Source organism: Zosterops lateralis, assembly GCF_965231275.1.
Source record: "Zosterops lateralis genome assembly, chromosome: 37".
NCBI classification, from domain to species: Eukaryota; Metazoa; Chordata; class Aves; order Passeriformes; family Zosteropidae; genus Zosterops; species Zosterops lateralis.
The window spans coordinates 1,122,681-1,142,526 of NC_139797.1; the positions used below are offsets into that span (position 1 = coordinate 1,122,681).

General features: G+C 51.8%; 1 protein-coding gene across 1 annotated transcript in view; it reads left to right on the forward strand.

Annotated features, from left to right (window-relative positions):
- The window catches only part of SHANK1 (SH3 and multiple ankyrin repeat domains 1), a gene marked incomplete at both ends in the record, with an annotated part of 67,479 nt that overhangs the window by 26,168 nt on the left and 21,465 nt on the right, over positions 1-19,846 (forward strand). The window contains 3 exon segments of the mRNA XM_083882148.1: positions 3,356-3,469; positions 5,558-5,633; positions 17,366-17,448. Coding sequence (XP_083738274.1) covers positions 3,356-3,469; positions 5,558-5,633; positions 17,366-17,448 — 273 coding nt within the window.

Below are 19,846 nucleotides of genomic sequence, written 5' to 3' on the forward strand. Positions count from 1 at the left end.
CCTGGGATCCTTCCCAAAAATCATCTCCAAAATCCCAGGATTTCTACCCAAAAATCCCAAAAATTCCTGGGATTTATCCCCTGAAAATACCCTAAAAAATCTGGGATTTATCCTCAAAAAAATCCCCCAAAATTCTGGGATTTGTCCCCAAAAGTGAGACCCCCCAGGGCCCAGGGCGAGCTCAGCCTCAGCCGGGGGGAGCATCAAGGGTGGGGATGGGATGGCAAAAAATAACCCAAAATATCGAGATTTATAGCCAAAAATTCCCTGAAAATATCCTAAAAAAATCCCGGGATTTATACACAAAAAACCCAGAAAAAATCCTAAAAAAATCCCGGGATCCTTCCCCAAAATCCCCTAAAAAATCCTTAAAAAATCCCAGGATTTGTCTCCAAAAATCCCCTAAAAAATCCTAAAAAAATCCCGGGATTTGTCTCCAAAAATCCCCTAAAAAATCCTAAAAAAATCCCGGGATTTGTCCCCAAAAATCCCCTAAAAAATCCTAAAAAAATCCCAGGATTTGTCCCCAAAAATCCCCTAAAAAATCCTAAAAAAATCCCGGGATTTGTCCCCAAAAATCCCCTAAAAAATCCTAAAAAAATCCCGGGATTTGTCCCCAAAAATCCCCTAAAAAATCCTAAAAAAATCCCAGGATTTGTCCCCAAAAATCCCCTAAAAAATCCTAAAAAAATCCCGGGATTTGTCCCCAAAAATCCCCTAAAAAATCCTAAAAAAATCCCGGGATTTGTCCCCAAAAATCCCCTAAAAAATCCTAAAAAAATCCCGGGATTTATACCCAAAAAACCCCAGAAAAAATCCTAAAAAAATCCCGGGATCCTTTTCCAAAATCCCCTAAAAAATCCTAAAAAAACCCTAAAAAAATCCCGGGATTTGGCCTCAAAATCCCCTCAAAAAATCCCAGGATTCCTCCCCAAAAGTCCCCCCAAATCGTGGGATTCCTACTCAAAAATCGCAAGGTTTCTTCCCCAAAAAAACCCCCAAAATATTGGGATTTATCCCCCAAAAAATCCTAAAAAATCCTGGGATTTGTCCCCAAAAAATCCCGAAGAAATTCTGAGATTTCTACCCAAAAAAACCCCCAAAATTCTGGGATTTATCACCAAAAAAACTCCCCCAAATTACAGGATTTATCCCAAAAATCAGCCCCAAAAATTCTGGGATTTCTACCCAAAAAACCCCCAAAAATTCTGGGATTTGTCCCAAAAAAACCGCCCAAAAATTCGGGGATTCGTCCCCCAAAAATCAGCCCCAAAGTCCTGGGATTTCTACTCAAAAAACCACCCAAAAAATCCCAGGATTTATACCCCAAAAAAACCCAAAATCGCAAGATTTCTGCCCAAAAAATCCACAAAAAATCCCAGGATTTATCCCCCAAAAAAATCCTAAAAAATTCCTGGGATTCCTCCCCAAAATACCCTAAAAAAACCCTAAAAAAATCCCCGGATTTCTACCCCAAAAAAACCCCAAAATCACAAGATTTCTACCCAAAAAAACCCTTAAAAAATCCCATAATTTATCCCCCCAAAAACCCCAAAATTCCTGGGATTTATCCCAAAAAAATCCCAAAAATCACAGGATTTCTACCCAAAAATCAGCCCCAAACTCATAGGATTTCTACCCAAAAATAACCCCCAAAATTCTGGGATTTTTCCTCAAAAAAATCCCGGGATTTATCCCAAAAAAAAACCCCAAAATTCTGGGGTTTTTCCCCAAAAAAACCCCCAAAATTCTGGGATTCTTCCTCAAAAAAACCCTAAAAAATCCTGGGATTTGTCCTCAAAAAAACCCTAAAAAATCCTGGGATTTATCCCTAAAAAAACCACCCCAAAATCCTGGGATTTATCCCCAAAATATCCCCCAAAATCCCGGGATTCCTCCATAAAAATCACAGAAAAAAAATTGGGTTTCTTGCCCAAAAAACACCCTCAAAATCCTGGGATTTTTCCCCCCCCAAAAAAAACCCCAAAAATCTGGGATTTATCCCCAAAAAAACCCCCCAAAATTCTGGGATTTTTCCTCAAAAAAATCCCAAAAAATCCCAGGATTTATCCCCAAAAAAACCCCAAAAATTCTGGGATTTATCCCCCCCAAAAAAACCCCAAAATTCTGGGATTTATCCCCCCAAAAATACCCTAAAAATCTGGGATTTAACCCCCAAAAATCCCCCAAAAAATCCTAAAAAAATCCCGGGATTTTTCCCCAAAATCCCCTAAAAAATCCCGGGGGATTTTGGGGAGATTTTGGTGTGAATTTTGGGGAGTTTTTTGGGATTTTTGGGGAATTTTGGGGTGAATTTTGGGGGTTCTGAGGGGGATTTTTTGTGATTTTTTTGGCGGATTTTTTGGGGGGGATTTTGGTGATTTTGGGGCGGATTTTTTGGGGGGATTTTGGGGACTTTTTTGTGGAATTTTGGGGTGAATTTTGGGGAGTTTTTTGGGATTTTTGGGGAATTTTGGGGTGAATTTTGGGGGTTCTGAGGGGGATTTTTTTGGGATTTTTTTGAGGATTTTTTGGGGGGATTTTGGTGATTTTGGGGTGAATTTTGGGGTGAATTTTGGGAGTTTCTGATGGGATTTTTGGGGGGTTTTGGGGGGAATTTTGGGGACTTTTTGGGAGATTTTGGGGTGAATTTTGGGGGTTCTGAGGGGGATTTTTTGGGGATTTTTTGAGGATTTTTTGGGGGGGATTTTGGGGACTTTTTGGGAGATTTTGGGGTGAATTTTGGGGGTTCTGAGGGGGATTTTTTTGTGATTTTTTTGGCGGATTTTTTGGGGGGATTTTGGTGATTTTGGGTGAATTTTGGGTTGAATTTTGGGGGTTTCTGAGTGCGATTTTTTGGGGGATTTTGGGGTGAATTTTGGGGAGTTTTTTGGGATTTTTTTGGGTGGATTTTGGGAATTTTTTGGGGTGAATTTTGGGGGTTTCTGAGCGGGATTTTTTTGGATTTTGGGGATTTTTTGGGGGTGAATTTTGGGGTTTTGGGGGATTTTTTTGGGGGGGATTTTGGGTTGGGTTTGGGGTGAATTTTTGGTTGAATTTTGAGGATTTCTGGGTGGGATTTTTTGGGGATTTTTGAGATTTTTGGGTTGAATTTTGGTGGTTTCTGGGCGGGATTTTTTGGGGGGATTTTGGAGTTTTTGGGGATTTTTGGGGGGGATTTTGGGTTGGGTTTGGGGTGAATTTTGGGGGTTCTGAGGGGGATTTTTTGTGGATTTTGGGTTGGATTTGGGTTGAATTTTGGGGTGAATTTTGGTGGTTTCTGAGCGGGATTTTTTGGGTGAATTTTGGGATGAATTTGGGGGTTTTTTCTCTGATTTTTGCCCCCTCCCCGCAGTTCTGAGCGTGGGCGAGGGCGGATTTTGGGAGGGGCAGGCGCGGGGCCGGGTCGGCTGGTTCCCCTCGGAGTGTGTGGAGGAGGTGCCCCCCCGGACCCCCGAGGGCAAAACAGGTACCAAAAACCCCCCCAAAAAACCCCAAAAATCCCCCCCAAATATCCAAAAAATCCCCCCAAAAATCCCCCCCAAATCCCCCCAAGTCCTCCCCCAAAAATCCCCCCAAAACCCCCCAAAAACCCCCAAAAAATCCCAAAAAAATCCCCAAAAAATCCCCCAAAAAATCCCCCCAAAAACCTCCAAAAATCCTCCAAAAATCCCCAAAAAATCCCCAAAAATCCCCCCCAAAATCCCCCCCAAAATCCCCCCAAAAATCCCCAAAAATTCCCCCAAAAATCCCCAAAATGCCCCCAAAATCCCTCAAAAAAATCCCCCAAAAAATCCCCCCAAAATCCCCCCAAAAAAACCCAAAAATCCCCAAAAATCCCAAAAAAATCCATCAAAAATTCCCCCAAAAATCCCCCCAAAAATCCCCAAAAAAAATCCCCCAAAAAATCCCCCCAAAATCCCCCCAAATATAAAAAAAAAGTCCCCCAAGAATCCCCCCAAAAATCCCCCCAAAAATCCCCAAAAATCGCCCAAAAAAACCCAAAAAATCCATCAAAAATTCCCCCAAAAATCCCCCCAAATATCCAAAAAAAAATCCCCCAAAAATACCCCAAAAATCCCCCCAAAAAATCCCCAAAATCCCCCCCAAAAAACCCATAAAAATCCCCCAAAAAACCCAAAAAAATCCCCCCAAAAATCCCCCCAAAACTCCCCAAAAAATCCCCCCCAAAAATCCCCCAAAAAATCCCCCCAAAAAATCCCCCCCAAAAATCCCCCAAAAAATCCCCCCAAAACCCCCCCAAAATCCCTCCAAAAACCCCTCAAAAATCCCCCCCAAAACCCCCCATAAATCTCCAAAAAAACCCCAAAAATCCCCCCAAAAAGCCCCCCAAAAAACCCCCCAAGACCCCCGAAAAATTCCCCAAAAATCCCCCCAAAAACCCCCAAAGCCCCCCCAAAAATCCCCAAAAAATCCCCCCCAAAATCCCCCCAAAAAATCCCTCAAAAAAACCCACAAAAATTCCCCAAATCCCCCCCCCAAAAAAACTCCAAAAATCCCCCCAAAAATCCCCACCAAAAATCCCCCCAAAATCCCCCAAATCCCAAAAAAATCCCCAAAAAATCCCCCCAAAATCCCCCAAAAATCCCCCCAAAATCCCCCCAAAAATCCCCCCAAAATCCCCCCAAAAATCCCCCCAAAATCCCCAAAAAATCCCCCCCAAATCCCCCAAAAATCTTCCAAAAAATCCCCCCAAAAATCCCCCAAAAATCCCCCCAAAACCCCCCCAAAAAAACTCCCAAAAAAACCCCCAAAACCTCCAAAAAAATCCCCAGAAACCCCCGCAAAAAATCCCAGAATCCTCCTGACCCCAAATCCCCCTGGATCCCCCAAATCCCCCCAAAAAATCCCCCCAAAATCCCCAAAAAATCCCCAAAAAATCCCCCCAAAACCCCCTAAAAATCCCCGAAAAAATCCCCAAAAAACCCCCAAAATCCCCCCAAAAATCCCCTAAAAATCCCCCTAAAAATCCCCCCCAAAAAACCCCAAAAATCCCCCAAAAAATCCCCAAAAAAACCCCAAAAATCCAAAAAAAATCCATCAAAAATTCCCCCAAAAATCTCCCCAAAAATCCCAAAAAAATCCCCCCAAAAATCCCCTCAAAAATCTCCCAAAAATCCCCCCAAAAATCCCCCCAAAAACCCCCAAAAAATCCCCCCAAAATCCCCCAAGAATCCCCCCAAAATCCCTCAAAAAAAAAAAAACCCAAAACCTCCCAAAAAACCCCCCAAAAAATCTCCCAAAAAAACCCCAAAAATCCCCAAAAAACCCAAAAATCCCCCCAAAAATCCCCCAAAAAAACCCCCAAAAAATCCCCAAAAAAATCCCCAAAAAATCCCCCCAAAAAATCCCAAAAAAATCCCCAAAAAATCCCCAAAAAATCCCCAAAAAAATCCCAAAAAAATCCCCAAAAAAATCCTAAAAAATCCCAAAAAAATCCCCAAAAATCCCCTAAAATTCCCTGGACCCCCCCAAATCCCCCAAACCCCAAAAAACCCCAAAAAAAACCCCTAAAAACCCCAAAAATCTCTGGCAGAGTCTCGCAGTGACAAGGCCAAGCGACTGTTCCGTCACTACACCGTGGGATCCTACGACAGCTTCGACGCCCCCAGGTGAGAACTGCCCCAAAAACACCCAAAAATCACCCAAAACCACCCCAAAACATCCAAAAAATGCCCCAAAACCACCCCAAACACCTCAAAAACCTTCCTGGGACCCCAAGAATCCCCAAAAATGCTGCAAAATACCCCAAAACACCCCAAAAACACACAAAAAATACCCCAAAAACACCCTAAAATAGCCCAAAACACCCCCAAAAAAACCCAAAAACCTCTCTGGGACCTCAAAAAACCCCAAAACAGCCCAAAACATCCCGAAAATAGCCCAAAACATTCCAAAAATATCCCCAAAACACCCCAAAACCACCACAAAACACCCCAAAAAACACCTCAAAACAGCCAAAAAATGCCCAAAACCACCCCAGAAGAACCCAAAACATCCTAAAACACCCCAAAAACCTTCCTGGGACCCCAAAAACCCCCAAAAACACCCCAAATATCCCCAAAAAACCCCAAAACACCCTAAAATAGCCCCAAACACCCCAAAACATCCCAAAAAACATCCCTAAAGTGCCCCAAAAACCTTCCTGGGACCCCAAAAAAAACCCAAAAACACCCCAAAAATACCCCAAATTGCCCCAAAAATCCCCCAAAACACCCCAAAAATCTTCCTGGGACCCCAAAAAACCCCCCAAAACCCCCAAAATACCCCAAATTGCCCCAAAAACATCCCAAAAATGCCCCAAAACACCCCAAAAAACACCAAAAGACACAAAAAATGCCCCCAAAAACACCCAAAACACCCAAAAACTTCCAAAAAAACCTTCCTGGGACCCCAAAACACGCCAAAAAAAACCCCAAAAAACATCAAAACACCCTAAAAATGTCCCAAAACACCCCAAGGACACCCCAAAAACCTTCCTGGGGCCTCAAAACACCCCAAAACACCCCAAAATACCCCAAAAACACCCAAAAATACCCCCAAAACCAGCCCCGAATCCCCAAAAATCTTCCTGAGACCCCAAAACACCCAAAAAAAACCCCCTCGACATCCCAAAAAAACCCAAAAAGGCCCCAAAACAGCCCCAAAACCACCCCAAAACACCCCAAAAAAAGCCCCAAAACACCTCAAAAACCTTCCTGGGACCCCAAAACATCCCAAAAACCTTCCTGGGATCTTAAAAAAAAACCCAAAAATGCCCCCAAATAGCACAAAAAACCTTCCTGGGACACAAAAATGCCCCCAAAACATCCCAAAAATTCCCCAAAACCACCCAAAAGACCCTAAAACCACACCAAAAACCCCCCAAAAAACCCAAAAATCCTAAAATTCCCCTGAAATCCCCCAAAATTCACCCGAAATTTGTCCAAATCTTCCAAAATCCCATAAAATCCCTTTAAAATCCCCCAAAATTTGTCACAAATCCTCTTAAATCCCCCCAAAATCCACCTGAAATTCCTCCAAAATCCCCCAAAATCTTCCAAAATCCCCCTAAATCCCCCTCTACCCCCAATAATTCCCAAAATTTCCTCTAAATTCCCCCAAATCCCCCTAAAATCTTCCAAAATCCTCCCAAATTTCCCCCCAAATCCCCAAAAATTCTCCCAAAAAACCCCCAAATCCCCCCAAATTTCTCCTAAAATCCCCAAAATTTCCCCCAAATCCACCAAAATTCTCCTAAAATTCCCCCAAATCCCCCAAATTTATCCTAAATCCCCCAAAATCCTCCGAAAATGCTCCCAAATCCCCCAAAAAGTCCCCCAAATTCCCCGAATTTCCCCCAAATCCCCCCAAATTTCTCCTAAAATCCCCCCAAAATCCCCCCAAAATCCCCCCAAATCCCCCCAAATCCCCCCAAATCCCCAAATTGCCCCCAAATCCCCCCAAATTTCTCCCAAACTTCCCCCAAATCCCCCTAAAATTCCTCCAAATTTCCCCTAAAATCCCCCAAATTTCCTCCCAAATCCCCCCAAACCCCCCCAAATTCCCCCAAATTCCCCCCAAATCCCCCCAAATTTCTCCCAAACTTCCCCCAAATCCCCCTAAAATTCCTCCAAATTTCCCCTAAAATCCCCCAAATTTCTCCCAAATTCGCCAAAATCCCCCCAAAAATCCCCCAAATTCCCCCCAAATCCCCCTAAAAACTCCCCAAATTTCTCATAAATCCCCCCAAAATCCCCCCAAATTTCTGCTTAAATCCCCAAAATTCCCCCAAAATTCCCCCCAAAATCCCTCTAAAAAGTCCCCCAATTTCTCATAAAATCCCCCGAATTTCCTCCCAAATCCCCCAAAATGCCCCCCAAATCCCCCCAAATTTCTCCTAAATCCCCCCAAGACCCCCCAAATTTGACCTAAATCCCCCCAAATTCCCCCAAATTCCTCCTGAATCCCCCCAAATTCTCCCCTAAATCCCCCTAAAATCCCCCCAAATTTTTCCAAAATCCCCCCAAATTCCCCCAAATTCCTCCTAAATCCCCCCAAATCCCCTAAATCCCCCCAAATCCCCCCAAATTTCTCCCCAAAATTTCCCCAAATCCCCCTAAAAACTCCCCAAATTTCTCATAAGTCTCCCCAAAACCCCCCAATTTCTCCTAAAATCCCCCCAAATCCCCCTAAAATCCCCAAAATCCCCCCAAATCCCCCAAATTTCTCCCAAATCTCCCTAAAATCCCCAAATTGCCCCCAAATCCCTCCAAAACTCCCCTAAAAACTCCCCAAGTTTCTCATAAATCCCCCCAAACCCCCCCAAATTCTCCCCTAAATCCCCCTAAAATCCCCCAAATCCCCCCAAAATCCCCCAAATCCCCCCAAAATCCCCCCAAACCCCTCAAAATCCCCCCCAATTTCCCCCCAAATCCCCCAAATTTTTCCAAAATCCCCCCAAATTTCCCCTCCATGGGGGTGGGGGAGGGTCCTGCCCCTCCCCCCCTCCCCCCCTGCCCCTCCCCCACCCCCCCAGGGGCCTGTCCTGGTTCGGCCTGTCCCGATTTGGGACCCCTCCCCCACCCCAAAAATGTCCCCTCCCCCCCCTGGGGACCCCCCTGTCCCCTCCCCCTCCCCCCCAATGTCCCCTCCCCCCCCTGGGGACCCCCCTGTCCCCTCCCCCTCCCCCTCAATGTCCCCTCCCCCCCCTGGGGACCCCCCTGTCCCCCCCCCCCAATGTCCCCTCCCCCCCCCGGGGACCCCCCTGTCCCCTCCCCCTCCCCTCCCCCCCCCCGCCCCAAATTTTGGAGATTTTTTGGGGCCGGAGGAGGCGGCGGGAGTGGGGGAGGGGCACCTATGGGGCCGGAGCAGGTGGGGTGAGTCCGGGGATTTGGGGTTTGGGGGGATTTGGGGGGATTTTTTAGGGTTTGGGGGGGGGTTTTAAAATTTTTTTAGGGTTTTTTGGGGTTTTGGGGATTTTTTGGATTTTTGAGGGATTTTTTTTGGGTTTTTTAAGGACAATTTTAGGGTTTATTTGGGGTTGATTTGGGGTTGATTTGGGGCAGTTTTGGGGCTGATTTGAGGCTGATTTGGGGCATTTATGGGGTCGGGGGGAATATTTGGGTTTTTTTGGGATTTTTTGGGGGGTTTTTTGGGATTTTTTTGGGATTTTTTTTTTAATTTCTAGGGTTTTTTTAGGACAATTTTAGGGCAATTTTAGGGTTTATTTGGGGCACTTATGGGGCCGGAGCAGGTGGGGTGAGTCCGGATTTGGGGTTTGGGGGGATTTTGGGGGGTTTTGGGATTTTTGGGAATTTTTTTGGGATTTTTTTAGGGATTTTTTTGGGATTTTTTGGGGATTTTTTTAGGGATTTTTTTGGGGATTTTTTGGGGATTTTTTAGGGGTTTTTGGGACAATTTTAGGGTTTATTTGGGGTTTATTTGGGGCTGATTTGGGGCAGTTTTGGGGCATTTATGGGGTCGGGGGGAATATTTGGGGTTTTTTGGGAATTTTTTTGGATTTTTTTAGTGATTTTTTGGGGTTTTTTTGGGATTTTTTGGGGATTTTTTAGGAATTTTTTTGCTTTTTTAGGACAATTTTAAGGCAGTTTTAGGGTTTATTTGGGGCAGTTTTGGGGAATTTTTGGGGCCGGAGGAGGTGGGAGGAGTCCCAGGGGTTTGGGGGGGATTTGGGGTCGTTTGGGGATTTTTTGGGATTTATGGGAATTTTTTTGGGATTTTTTAGGGATTTTTTGGGATTTTTTTTTTGGTTTTTTGGGACAATTTTAGGGCAGTTTTAGGGTTGATTTGGGGCAGTTTTAGGGTTGATTTGGGGCTGATTTGGGGCTGATTTGAGGCAGTTTTGGGTTTTTGGGATTTTTTGGGATTTTTTAGGGATTTTTAGGGATTTTTTAGGAATTTTTTAGGGCTTTTTTAGGACAATTTTAAGGCAGTTTTAGGGTTTATTTGGGGCAGTTTTGGGGAATTTTTGGGGCCGGAGGAGGTGGGAGGAGTCCCAGGGGTTTTGAGGGGATTTGGGGTCGTTTGGGGATTTTTTGGGATTTATGGGAATTTTTGGGGATTTTTTGGGATTTTTTGGGATTTTTTTTAGGGTTTTTTGGGACAATTTTAGGGCAGTTTTAGGGTTGATTTGGGGCAGTTTTAGGGTTGATTTGGGGCTGATTTGGGGCTGATTTGGGGCAGTTTTGGGGTTTGAGGATTTTTTTGGATTTTTGGGATTTTTTGGGATTTTTTAGGGATTTTTTGGGGATTTTTTAGGAATTTTTTTGGCTTTTTTAGGAAAATTTTAGGGCAGTTTTAGGGTTTATTTGGGGCCGATTTGGGGCAGATTTGGGTCCATTTTGGGGCCCATTTGGGGCCATTTTGGGGCCGATTTGGGGCCAATTGGGGCAGGTTTTGGAGCAGTTTTTGGGGCAGTTTTGGGGCAGTTTTGGGGCCAATTTGGGACAACTTTAGGGCAGTTTTAGGGTTTATTTGGGGCTGATTTGGGGCCAATTGGGGCAGATTTGGGGCAGTTTTTGGGGCTGTTTTGGGGCCAATTTGGGGCTGGGGGTGTCACTGTGTCATCCCCTCCCCTCGTGTCCCCTCTGTCCCCCCATGGCTGGGATTAAACTGGGAGGGACTGGGAGGGACTGGGATTGGACTGGGACTAAACTGGGACTGACTGGGAGGGACTGGGATTAAACTGGGACTGGACTGGAATTAAACTGGGACTGGAGTGGGATTAAACTGGGACTAAACTGAGACTGGACTGGGACTAAACTGGGACTAAACTGGGACTGGACTGGGACTAAACTGGGACTGACTGGAATTAAACTGGGACTGACTGGGACTAAACTGGGACTGACTGGGAGGGACTGGGATTAAACTGGGACTGACTGGGATTAAACTGGGACTGGAGTGGGAGGGACTGGGGTTAAACTGGGACTGGACTGGAATTAAACTGGGACTGGAGTGGGATTAAACTGGGACTAAACTGGGACTGACTGGGACTAAACTGGGACTGACTGGAATTAAACTGGGACTGACTGGGATTAAACTGGGACTGACTGGGATTAAACTGGGACTGACTGGGAGGGACTGGGATTAAACTGGGATTGACTGTGACGGACTGGAGCCAGACTGGGAGCTGGACTGGTACCATACTGGCGTTATACTGGTTTTATACTGGTGCTGTACTAGGAGTGTACTGGGAGCTCTACAGGTTCTGTACTGGTGCCATACTGGTTTTATACTGGTGCCATACTGGGAGCTGTAGCGGAGCTGTCCTGGGTACTGGAGTTGTACTGGTGCTGTACTGGTGTTGTACTGGTTTTACACCAGTTCTATACTGGTGCCGTACTGGTGCCGTACTGGAGTTGTACTGGCGCCATACTGGGAGCTGTACTGGTGTCATATGGGGACCTGTAATGGAGTTGTACTGGTTTTATACTGGTTTTGTACTGGTGCCGTACTGGGAGCTGTAGCAGAGCTGTCCTGGGTACTGGAGCTGTACTGGTGCTGTACTGGTGCTGTACTGGTGCTGTACTGGTGCTGTACTGGTGCTGTACTGGTGCCGTACTGGTTTTACACCAGTTCTATACTGGTGCTGTACTGGAGTTGTACTGGTGCCAAACTGGAATTGTACTGGCGCCATGTGGGGACCTGTAATGGAGCTGTACTGGTTTTATACTGGTTTTATACTGGTGCCATACTGGTTCTATACTGGTGCCATACTGGTTCTATACTGGTGCCATACTGGTTCTATACTGGTGCTGTACTGGTTTTGTACTGGTGCCATACTGGTTCTATACTGGTGCTGTACTGGTTCTATACTGGTGCCATACTGGTTCTATACTGGTGCTGTACTGGGAGCTGCAGCAGAGCTGTCCTGGGTACTGGAGCTGTACTGGAGCTTTACTGGTTTTATACTGGTGCCATACTGGTTCTCTACTGGGAGCTGTAGTGGAGCTGTCCTGGGTACTGGAGTTGTACTGGTGCCGTACTGGTGCCGTACTGGGAGCTGCACTGGTCTGTACTGGTGGCAAACTGGTGCTGTACTGGTGCCATACTGGTTCTATACTGGTGCCGTACTGGTTTTATACTGGTGCCATACTGGTGCCATAGTGGGTCCTCTACTGGTGCAGTGCTGGGAGCTGTACTGGTGCCATACTGGTTTTATACTGGTGCTGTATGGTCTGTACGGGTGCTGTACTGGTCTGTACTGGTGGCAAACTGGTGCTATACTGGGAGCTGTACTGGTTCTATACTGGTGCAGTGCTGGGAGCTGTACTGGTGCTGTACTGGTTTTATACTGGTGCTCTACTGGCGCCATACTGGGAGCTGTACTGGTTTTATACTGGTCCCATACTGGTGTCCTACTGGGAGCTGTACTGGTTCTGTACTGGTTCTATACTGGGAGCTGTACTGGTGCCATACTGGAGCTGTACTGGTTCTATACTGGTTCTGTACTGGTTCTGTACTGGTTCTATACTGGGGCTGTACTGGGAGCTGGAAGTGCCCTTGGTCTTTGTGCTCGTCCTGTCCCAGTCCCTCCCAGTATAACCCAGTTCACCCCCCAGTCCCTCCCAGTTCCCTCCCAGTTCCCTCCCAGTCCCTCCCAGTCCCTCCCAGCCCCTCCCAGTATAACCCAGTTCCCTCCCAGTATAACCCAGTTCTCCCCCAGTCCCTCCCAGTTCCCTCCCAGTCCATCCCAGTTCCCTCCCAGTATAACCCAGTTCACCCCCCAGTCCCTCCCAGTTCCCTCCCAGTCCCTCCCAGTTCCATCCCAGTCCATCCCAGTTCCCTCCCAGTATAACCCAGTTCCCCCTAGTCCATCCCAGTTCTCCCCCAGTCCATCCCAGTATAACCCAGTCTATCCCAGTCCCCTCCCAGTCCATCCCCCAGTGTCCCCCCAATGTCCCCTCGCCCCCTCCCCAATTCCTGCTGTCCCCTCCCCATGTCCCACGCCCCCTCCTCAAATCCCACCCCCCAAATGTCTCCCTGGGCCCCCTCCCCAAATTCCCTCCTCCCCAGTGTCCCCAGTGTGTCCCCTCCCCAAATTCCATCCCCCTCCCCTTGTCCCCTCGCTGTCCCCTCTCTGTCCCCTCCCCATTTTCCTGCTCCCCCTCCCCAAATTCCATCCCCCCCTCCCCAAATTCTACCCCCCCATCATCTCCCGACTCCCCCTCCCCAAATTCCATTCCCCTCCAGTGTCCCGTCGCCGTCCCCCTGTCCCCCTCCCCATTTCCCCACTGTCTCCCCGCTGTCCCATTTCTGTCCCCCTGGCCCCCTCCCCATTTCCCTCTCTGTCCCCCTGGCCCCCTCCCCATATCCCCACTGTCCCCCTTGTCCCCCTGGTGTCCCTATGTCCCTGTGGCCCCCTCCCCATTTCCCGGCCGCCCCCCCCTTCCCCATTTCCCCGGTGTCCCCTTGTCCCCCTCCCCATTTTCCCGCCTTCCCCATCCCCCACTGTCCCCTGCCCGTCCCTCTGGCCCCCTCCCCATTTCCCTCGCCGTCCCCCCGGCGTCCCCCTGGCCCTCTCGCCCCCTCCCCATTTCCCGGCCGCTGTCCCCTCTCTGTCCCCCCGCTGTCCCCGTGTCCCCCTCCCCATTTCGCCCCCCCCGCCCTGCTGTCCCTGCCCGGCCGCCGTCGCCCCCTCCCCATTTCCCGGCCACTGTCCCCTGTCTGTCCCCCCCCGCCCCGCTGTCCCTGCCCGGCCGCCGTCCCCTCTCTGTCTCTGTGTCCCCCTGTGTCCCCCTCCCCATTTCCCCGCTGTCCCTGCCCGGCCGCCGTCCCCTCTGTGTCCCCATCGCCCCCTCCCCATCTCCCTCCCCCCCGTCCCGCTGTCCCTGCCCGGCCGCCGTCCCCTCTGTGTCCCCATCGCCCCCTCCCCATTTCCCCCCCCCCCCGTCCCGCTGTCCCTGCCCGGCCGCCGTCGCCCCCTCCCCATTTCCCCCTCCCCCCTGTCCCGCTGTCCCTGCCCGGCCGCCGTCCCCTCTGTGTCCCCATCGCCCCCTCCCCATCTCCCCCCGCCCTGTCCCGCTGTCCCTGCCCGGCCGCCGTCGCCGCGGCCCCGCGGGGTCCTAGAGCCGTTCCCGGGCCGGTTCAGGCGCCGCTCTCGGATCCGGATCCGCTCCAGGGGCCGGTCCCGGTGCCCCCCCGGCCCTCGGGCTCGCCCACCCCCCCCGAGCGGGCCCCCCCAGCCCCCCCCCAAGCCCCGGGGGCGGGGGCGATGCGGCCGCGCCCCCTCCCCAGGCCCAGCCGGCCATGGCCCGCCGCGCCCCCTCCCCCCGCCCCGCGGGCCCCCCCCCGCTCTCGTCCAGCTGGCCCCTGCTGGGACCCCCCCGCCGCAGCGTCTGGTACATCTACAGGTACGGGATGGAGACCCCTCCCCACCCGGGACCCCCCCAGGGACCCCCGGACCGGGATCAGCCCCCTGCTCCGTCCCCATCCCCCATCCCCATCCCTGTCCCCTTCTGTCCCCAGTGTCACCCCACCCCCCTGTCCCCAGGATCACCCGGGACCCCCCGGGACCCCCAGGGACCCCCCGGGAGCCCCCCAGGGACCCCCGGACCGGGATCGACCCCCTGCTCCATCCCCATCCCCCATCCCCATCCCTGTCCCCTTCTGCTGTCCCCGGGACCCCCTGGCACCCCCCCAGGTCACTTTGGGACCCCCCGGGACACCCCCAGGGACCCCCAGACCCCTGGGAACCCCCCCCGGATCGGGACTGACCCCCTGCTCCATCCCCATCCTTGTCCCTTGTCCTGTCACCCCCCCGTGTCCCTGGGACCCCCCCAATGTCACTCTGAGACCCTCTGGGACCCCCCCATGTCAACCCCAGACCCCCGGGACCCCCAAATCACCCCCGCGACCCCCAGACACCCCTAGACTGGGACCACCCCCTACTCCATCCCCATCCCTGTTCCCTTCTCCAGGACCCCCCCCCCCCCCCCCCCCGTGTCCCCAGGACCCCCCATGTCACCCTCGGGATTCTGAGACCCCCCAGGACCCCCCCGGGACCCCCCCGGGACCCCCAGACCGGGATCGACCCCCTGCTCCATCCCCATCCCTGTCCCCTTGTCCTGTCCCCAGTGTCACACCCCCCCCCCCATGTCCCCAGGACCACCCATGTCCCCCCCATGTCCCCTCTGGGAACCCTGAGACCCCCAGGACCCCCCAATGTCCCCTCTGAGACCCCCTCGTGTCCCCCCCAGGACCCGCAATGTCCCCTCAAAGTCCCCTCATGTCCCCCCCACCCCGTCCCACCGAGGACCCCCCTCAGTGTCCCCTCATGTCCCCTGCCTGTGTCACCCCTGGTGTCCCCCCAGTGTCCCTCTCAGGACCCCCCAATGTCCCCTCTGTGTCCCCCCCGTGTCCCCCCCAGTGTCCCCCTCCAATGTCCCCCCCAGGACCCCTCGGTGTCCCCCCAGTGTCCGCCTCAGGACCCCCCAGTATCCCTGTGTGTCCCCCCCCCATGTCACCCAATGTCCCCTCGTGTCCCCCCTCAGCACCCCCCAATTTCCCCTCTGAAGACCCCCTTGTGTCCCCCCCAATGTCCCCTCATGTCCCCTTGTGTCCCCCCCCATGTCACCCCCAGTGTCACCCCTGTGTCCCCCTGGGGACCTCCCAATGTCCCCTCTGAGACCCCCTCGTGTCCCCCCAGTGTCCTCCCAATGTCCCCTCAAAGTCGCCTCATGTCCCCCCCACCCCGTCCCCCCCAGGACCCCTCAGTGTCCCCTCTTGTCCCCTGCCTGTGTCACCCCTGGTGTCCCCCCACTGTGTCCCTCTCAGGACCCCCCAATGTCCCCTCATGTCTCCCCTTCCTGTCACCCCCAGTGTCTCCTTGTGTCCCCCCCATGTCACCCCCCACAGTGTCCCCCTCCAATGTCCCCCCCCGGACCCCCCAGTGTCCCCTCTGTGTCCCCCCAATGTCCCCTCTGTGTCCCCTCCTGTCACCCCCCAGCGTCCCCCCCCCAATGTCCCCTCCTGTCCCCCAGTGTCCCTCCGTGTCCCCCTGGGGATCCCAGAATGTCCCCTCTGTCTCCCCCGCCCATGTCCCCCTGTGTCCCTCTGAGACCCCCCTGTGTCCCCCCTCAGTGTCCCCCCAATGTCCCCCTGTGTTCCCTCATGTCCCCCCCTCCCTGTCCCCACCAGTGTCCCCCCAAAGTCCCCTCCTGTCACCCCCCAGCGTCCCCCTCCAATGTCCCCCTCAGCATCCCCCAGTGTCCCCTCTGAGACCCCCTTGTGCCCCCCCAATGTCCCCTCATGTCCCCTCCTGTCCCCCCCCAGGACCCCCCAATGTCCTCCTCACGTCCCCCCAATGTCCCCTCATGTCCCCATGGTGTCCCTCCTGTCACCCCCCCAGGACCCCTCAGTGTCCCCTCGTGTCCCCCCCAATGTCCCCTCATGTCACCCAATGTCCCCTCATGTCCCCTCATGTCCCCCCCGTGTCCCCCCCTGGGGACCCCCCAATGTCCTCGCTGGTGTCCCCTTGTGTCACCCCCATGTCCCACTCATGTCCTCCCCATGTCACCCCCAGTGTCCCCCCTGTCACCCCAAGTGTCCCTCCCAATGTCCCCTCATGTCCCCCCCACCCTGTCCCACCCAGGACCCCCAATGTCCCCTCAAAGTCCCCTCATGTCCCCCCCACCCTGTCCCCCCAGGACCCCCCTCAGTGTCCCCTCGTGTCCCCCTGGGGACCCTTCAGTGTCCCCTGCTGTCCCCTCCTGTGTCACCCCAGTGTCCCCCCAATGTCCCCCCAGTGTCCCCAAGTGTCCCCTAAAGTCCCCCCAGTGTCCCCCCAGTGTCCCCCCAGTGTCCCCCAGTGTCCCTCTGTCACCATTTGTCCCCTCTGGGGTGGCACCGGGGGGGACACAGGACATGGCAGGGGAGGGGACCCTTGTGGGGACAGGGAGGTGACATGGAGGGGGGACATGGGGATGTGGGGACACTGTGGGGCGATTTGGGGACACCTGTGAGGCCTTGGGGACACCGTGTGGCAGTTTGGGGACACCGGGGGGGACAGGGAGGTGACAGGTGTGCAGGGGGAGGGGCTGGCAGGGGACACAGGTGGCCTCAGGTGCCATCGATGATGTCCCTGCCTTGTCCCCCATGTGTCACCTGTGTGTCACCTGTGTGTGCGTGTCCCCATTGTCCCCATTGTCCCCAATGTCCCCATTGTCCCCAATGTCCCCACTGTCCCCACTGTCCCCATTGTCCCCATTGTCCCCAATGTCCCCAATGTCCCCAACGCCCCAAATGTCCCCAATGTCCCCACTGTCCCCAATGTCCCCACTGTCCTCAATGTCCCCATTATCCCCATTGTCCCCATCGTCCCCATTGTCCCCAATGTCCCCAGTGATTACATCATCAAGGAGAAGACGGTGCTGCTGCAGAAGAAGGACAGCGAAGGGTTCGGCTTCGTGCTGCGGGGGGCCAAAGGTGACACACCTGGGACACCTGGGGACACCTGGGGACACACCTGGGACACCTGAGACACCTGGGGACACACCTGGGGACACACCTGGGGACACCTGGGACACACCTTGGGGACACACCTGGGGACACACCTGGGGACACCTGGGACACACCTGGGGACACACCTGGGACACACCTGGGACACCTGGGGACAGCTGGGGACACCTGGGGACACACCTGGGGACACACCTGGGGACAGCTGGGGACACCTGGGACACACCTGGGGACACACCTGGGACACACCTGGGGACACACCTGGGGACACACCTGGGGACACCTGGGGACACCTGGGACACACCTGGGACACACCTGGGGACACACCTGGGGACACCTGGGACACACCTGGGGACACACCTGGGGACACCTGGGACACACCTGGGGACACACCTGGGGACACCTGGGACACACCTGGGGACACACCTGGGGACACACCTGGGGACACCTGGGGACACCTGGGACACACCTGGGGACACCTGGGACACACCTGGGACACACCTGGGACACACCTGGGGACACACCTGGGGACACACCTGGGACACACCTGGGGACACCTGGGGACACACCTGGGACACACCTGGGGACACCTGGGGACACCTGGGGACACACCTGGGACACACCTGGGACACACCTGGGACACACCTGGGGACACCTGGGGACACACCTGGGACACACCTGGGGACACACCTGGGGACACACCTGGGGACACCTGGGGACACACCTGGGACACACCTGGGGACACACCTGGGGACACACCTGGGGACACCTGGGGACACACCTGGGGACACCTGGGGACACACCTGGGGACACCTGGGGGAGGTTCCTGGGGGGAGGGCGGGGCTGAATTTGGTGGAATTTGGGGATTTTTGGGGGGAGATTTTGGGATTTTTGGGGAATTTTTTTTTGAGGTTTTGGGATTTTGGGGAATTTTTGGGAGCAATTTTGGGGATTTTGGGGGAGCTTTTGGGATTTTTGGGGGATTCTCTTCTGGGATTTTGGGGACTTTCGTTGGGATTTGGGGGGAGATTTTTGGAAATTTGGGATTTTGGGGAGTTCTGGGGGGTTTTTTGGGGGATTTTTGGGGAGATTTGGGGATTTTGGGGGGGATTTTTTGGATTTTTTTGAGATTTGGGAATTTTTTTCAGGGGGAATTTGTGGGGTTTTTTAAATGAGATTTTTTGGGGGACTTTGGGCATTTTTGGGGAGATTTGGGGATTCCTGGGGATTTCGGGATTATTTAGGGGATTTTTGGGGGATTTTTGCGGGATTTTGGGATTTTTTAATGGGATTTTGGGGAGGATTTTATTGGGAGGTGGGAGGAATTTTTGGAAATTTTGAATTTTGGGGAATTTGGGGGATTTGGGGGGGATTTGGGGTTTTTTGGGGGGATTTTGGGATTTTTGGGAGATTTAGAATTTTTTAGGGGATTTTTTGGGGGGATTTTTTGGGGGATTTTTGATGGGATTTTGGGGAATTGTTTTGAATTTTGAGATTTTTTTGGGATTTTTGGGATTTTGGGGGGGAATTTTTTGGGGTTTTTTGTCAGATTTGGGGATTTTTGATGGGATTTTTTTTGGGTATTTTTTGTGGGATTTTGGGATTTTTTAAATGGGATTTTTTGGGGTATTTTGGGGAATTTTTTGGGATTTGGGGGGATTTTTGGGGTATTTTTTTGTGGGATTTTGGAAATTTTTAATGGGATTTTTTGGGGAATTTTTCAGAATTTTTTGGATTTTGGGGGGATTTTGGGGGGGGATTTTTTTGGGTATTTTTTGCGCGTTTTGGGGATTATTGAGGGGATTTTTGGGGTTTTTATTTGTCATATTTGGGTATTTTTAAATGGGGTTTTTGGGGGATTTCGATGAGATTTGGGGAATTTTGGTTATTTTTGGATTTTTGGGGGAATTTTGGAGATTTTTTAGGGGATTTTTTGGGGATTTTTTGCCATATTTGGCTATTTTAAATGGGATTTTTGGGGGGATTTTGGGGTTTTTTTGGTCATATTTGGGTATTTTAAATGGGATTTTTTGGGGGGTTTTGATGGGATTTTTGGGGGATTTTTAATGGGATTTTTTTGAGTATTTTTAATGGGATTTTTGGGGGATTTTGATGGGATTTTTGGGGGGATTTTGATGGGAATTTTGGGGGGGATTTTGGATAATTTTGGGATAATTTGGGGATATTTTTAACCCCTCTCTCCCCACAGCTCCGACCCCCATTGAGGAGTTTCACCCCCAGCCCCATTTTGGGGCCATTTTGAGTCGGATTTTTGGGGATTATTTTTGAATTTTGGAGAATTTGGGGGTCATTTTGGGGTGTTTTTTTGGATTTGGGGATTTTTGTGGATTTTTGTATTTTTTAGGGG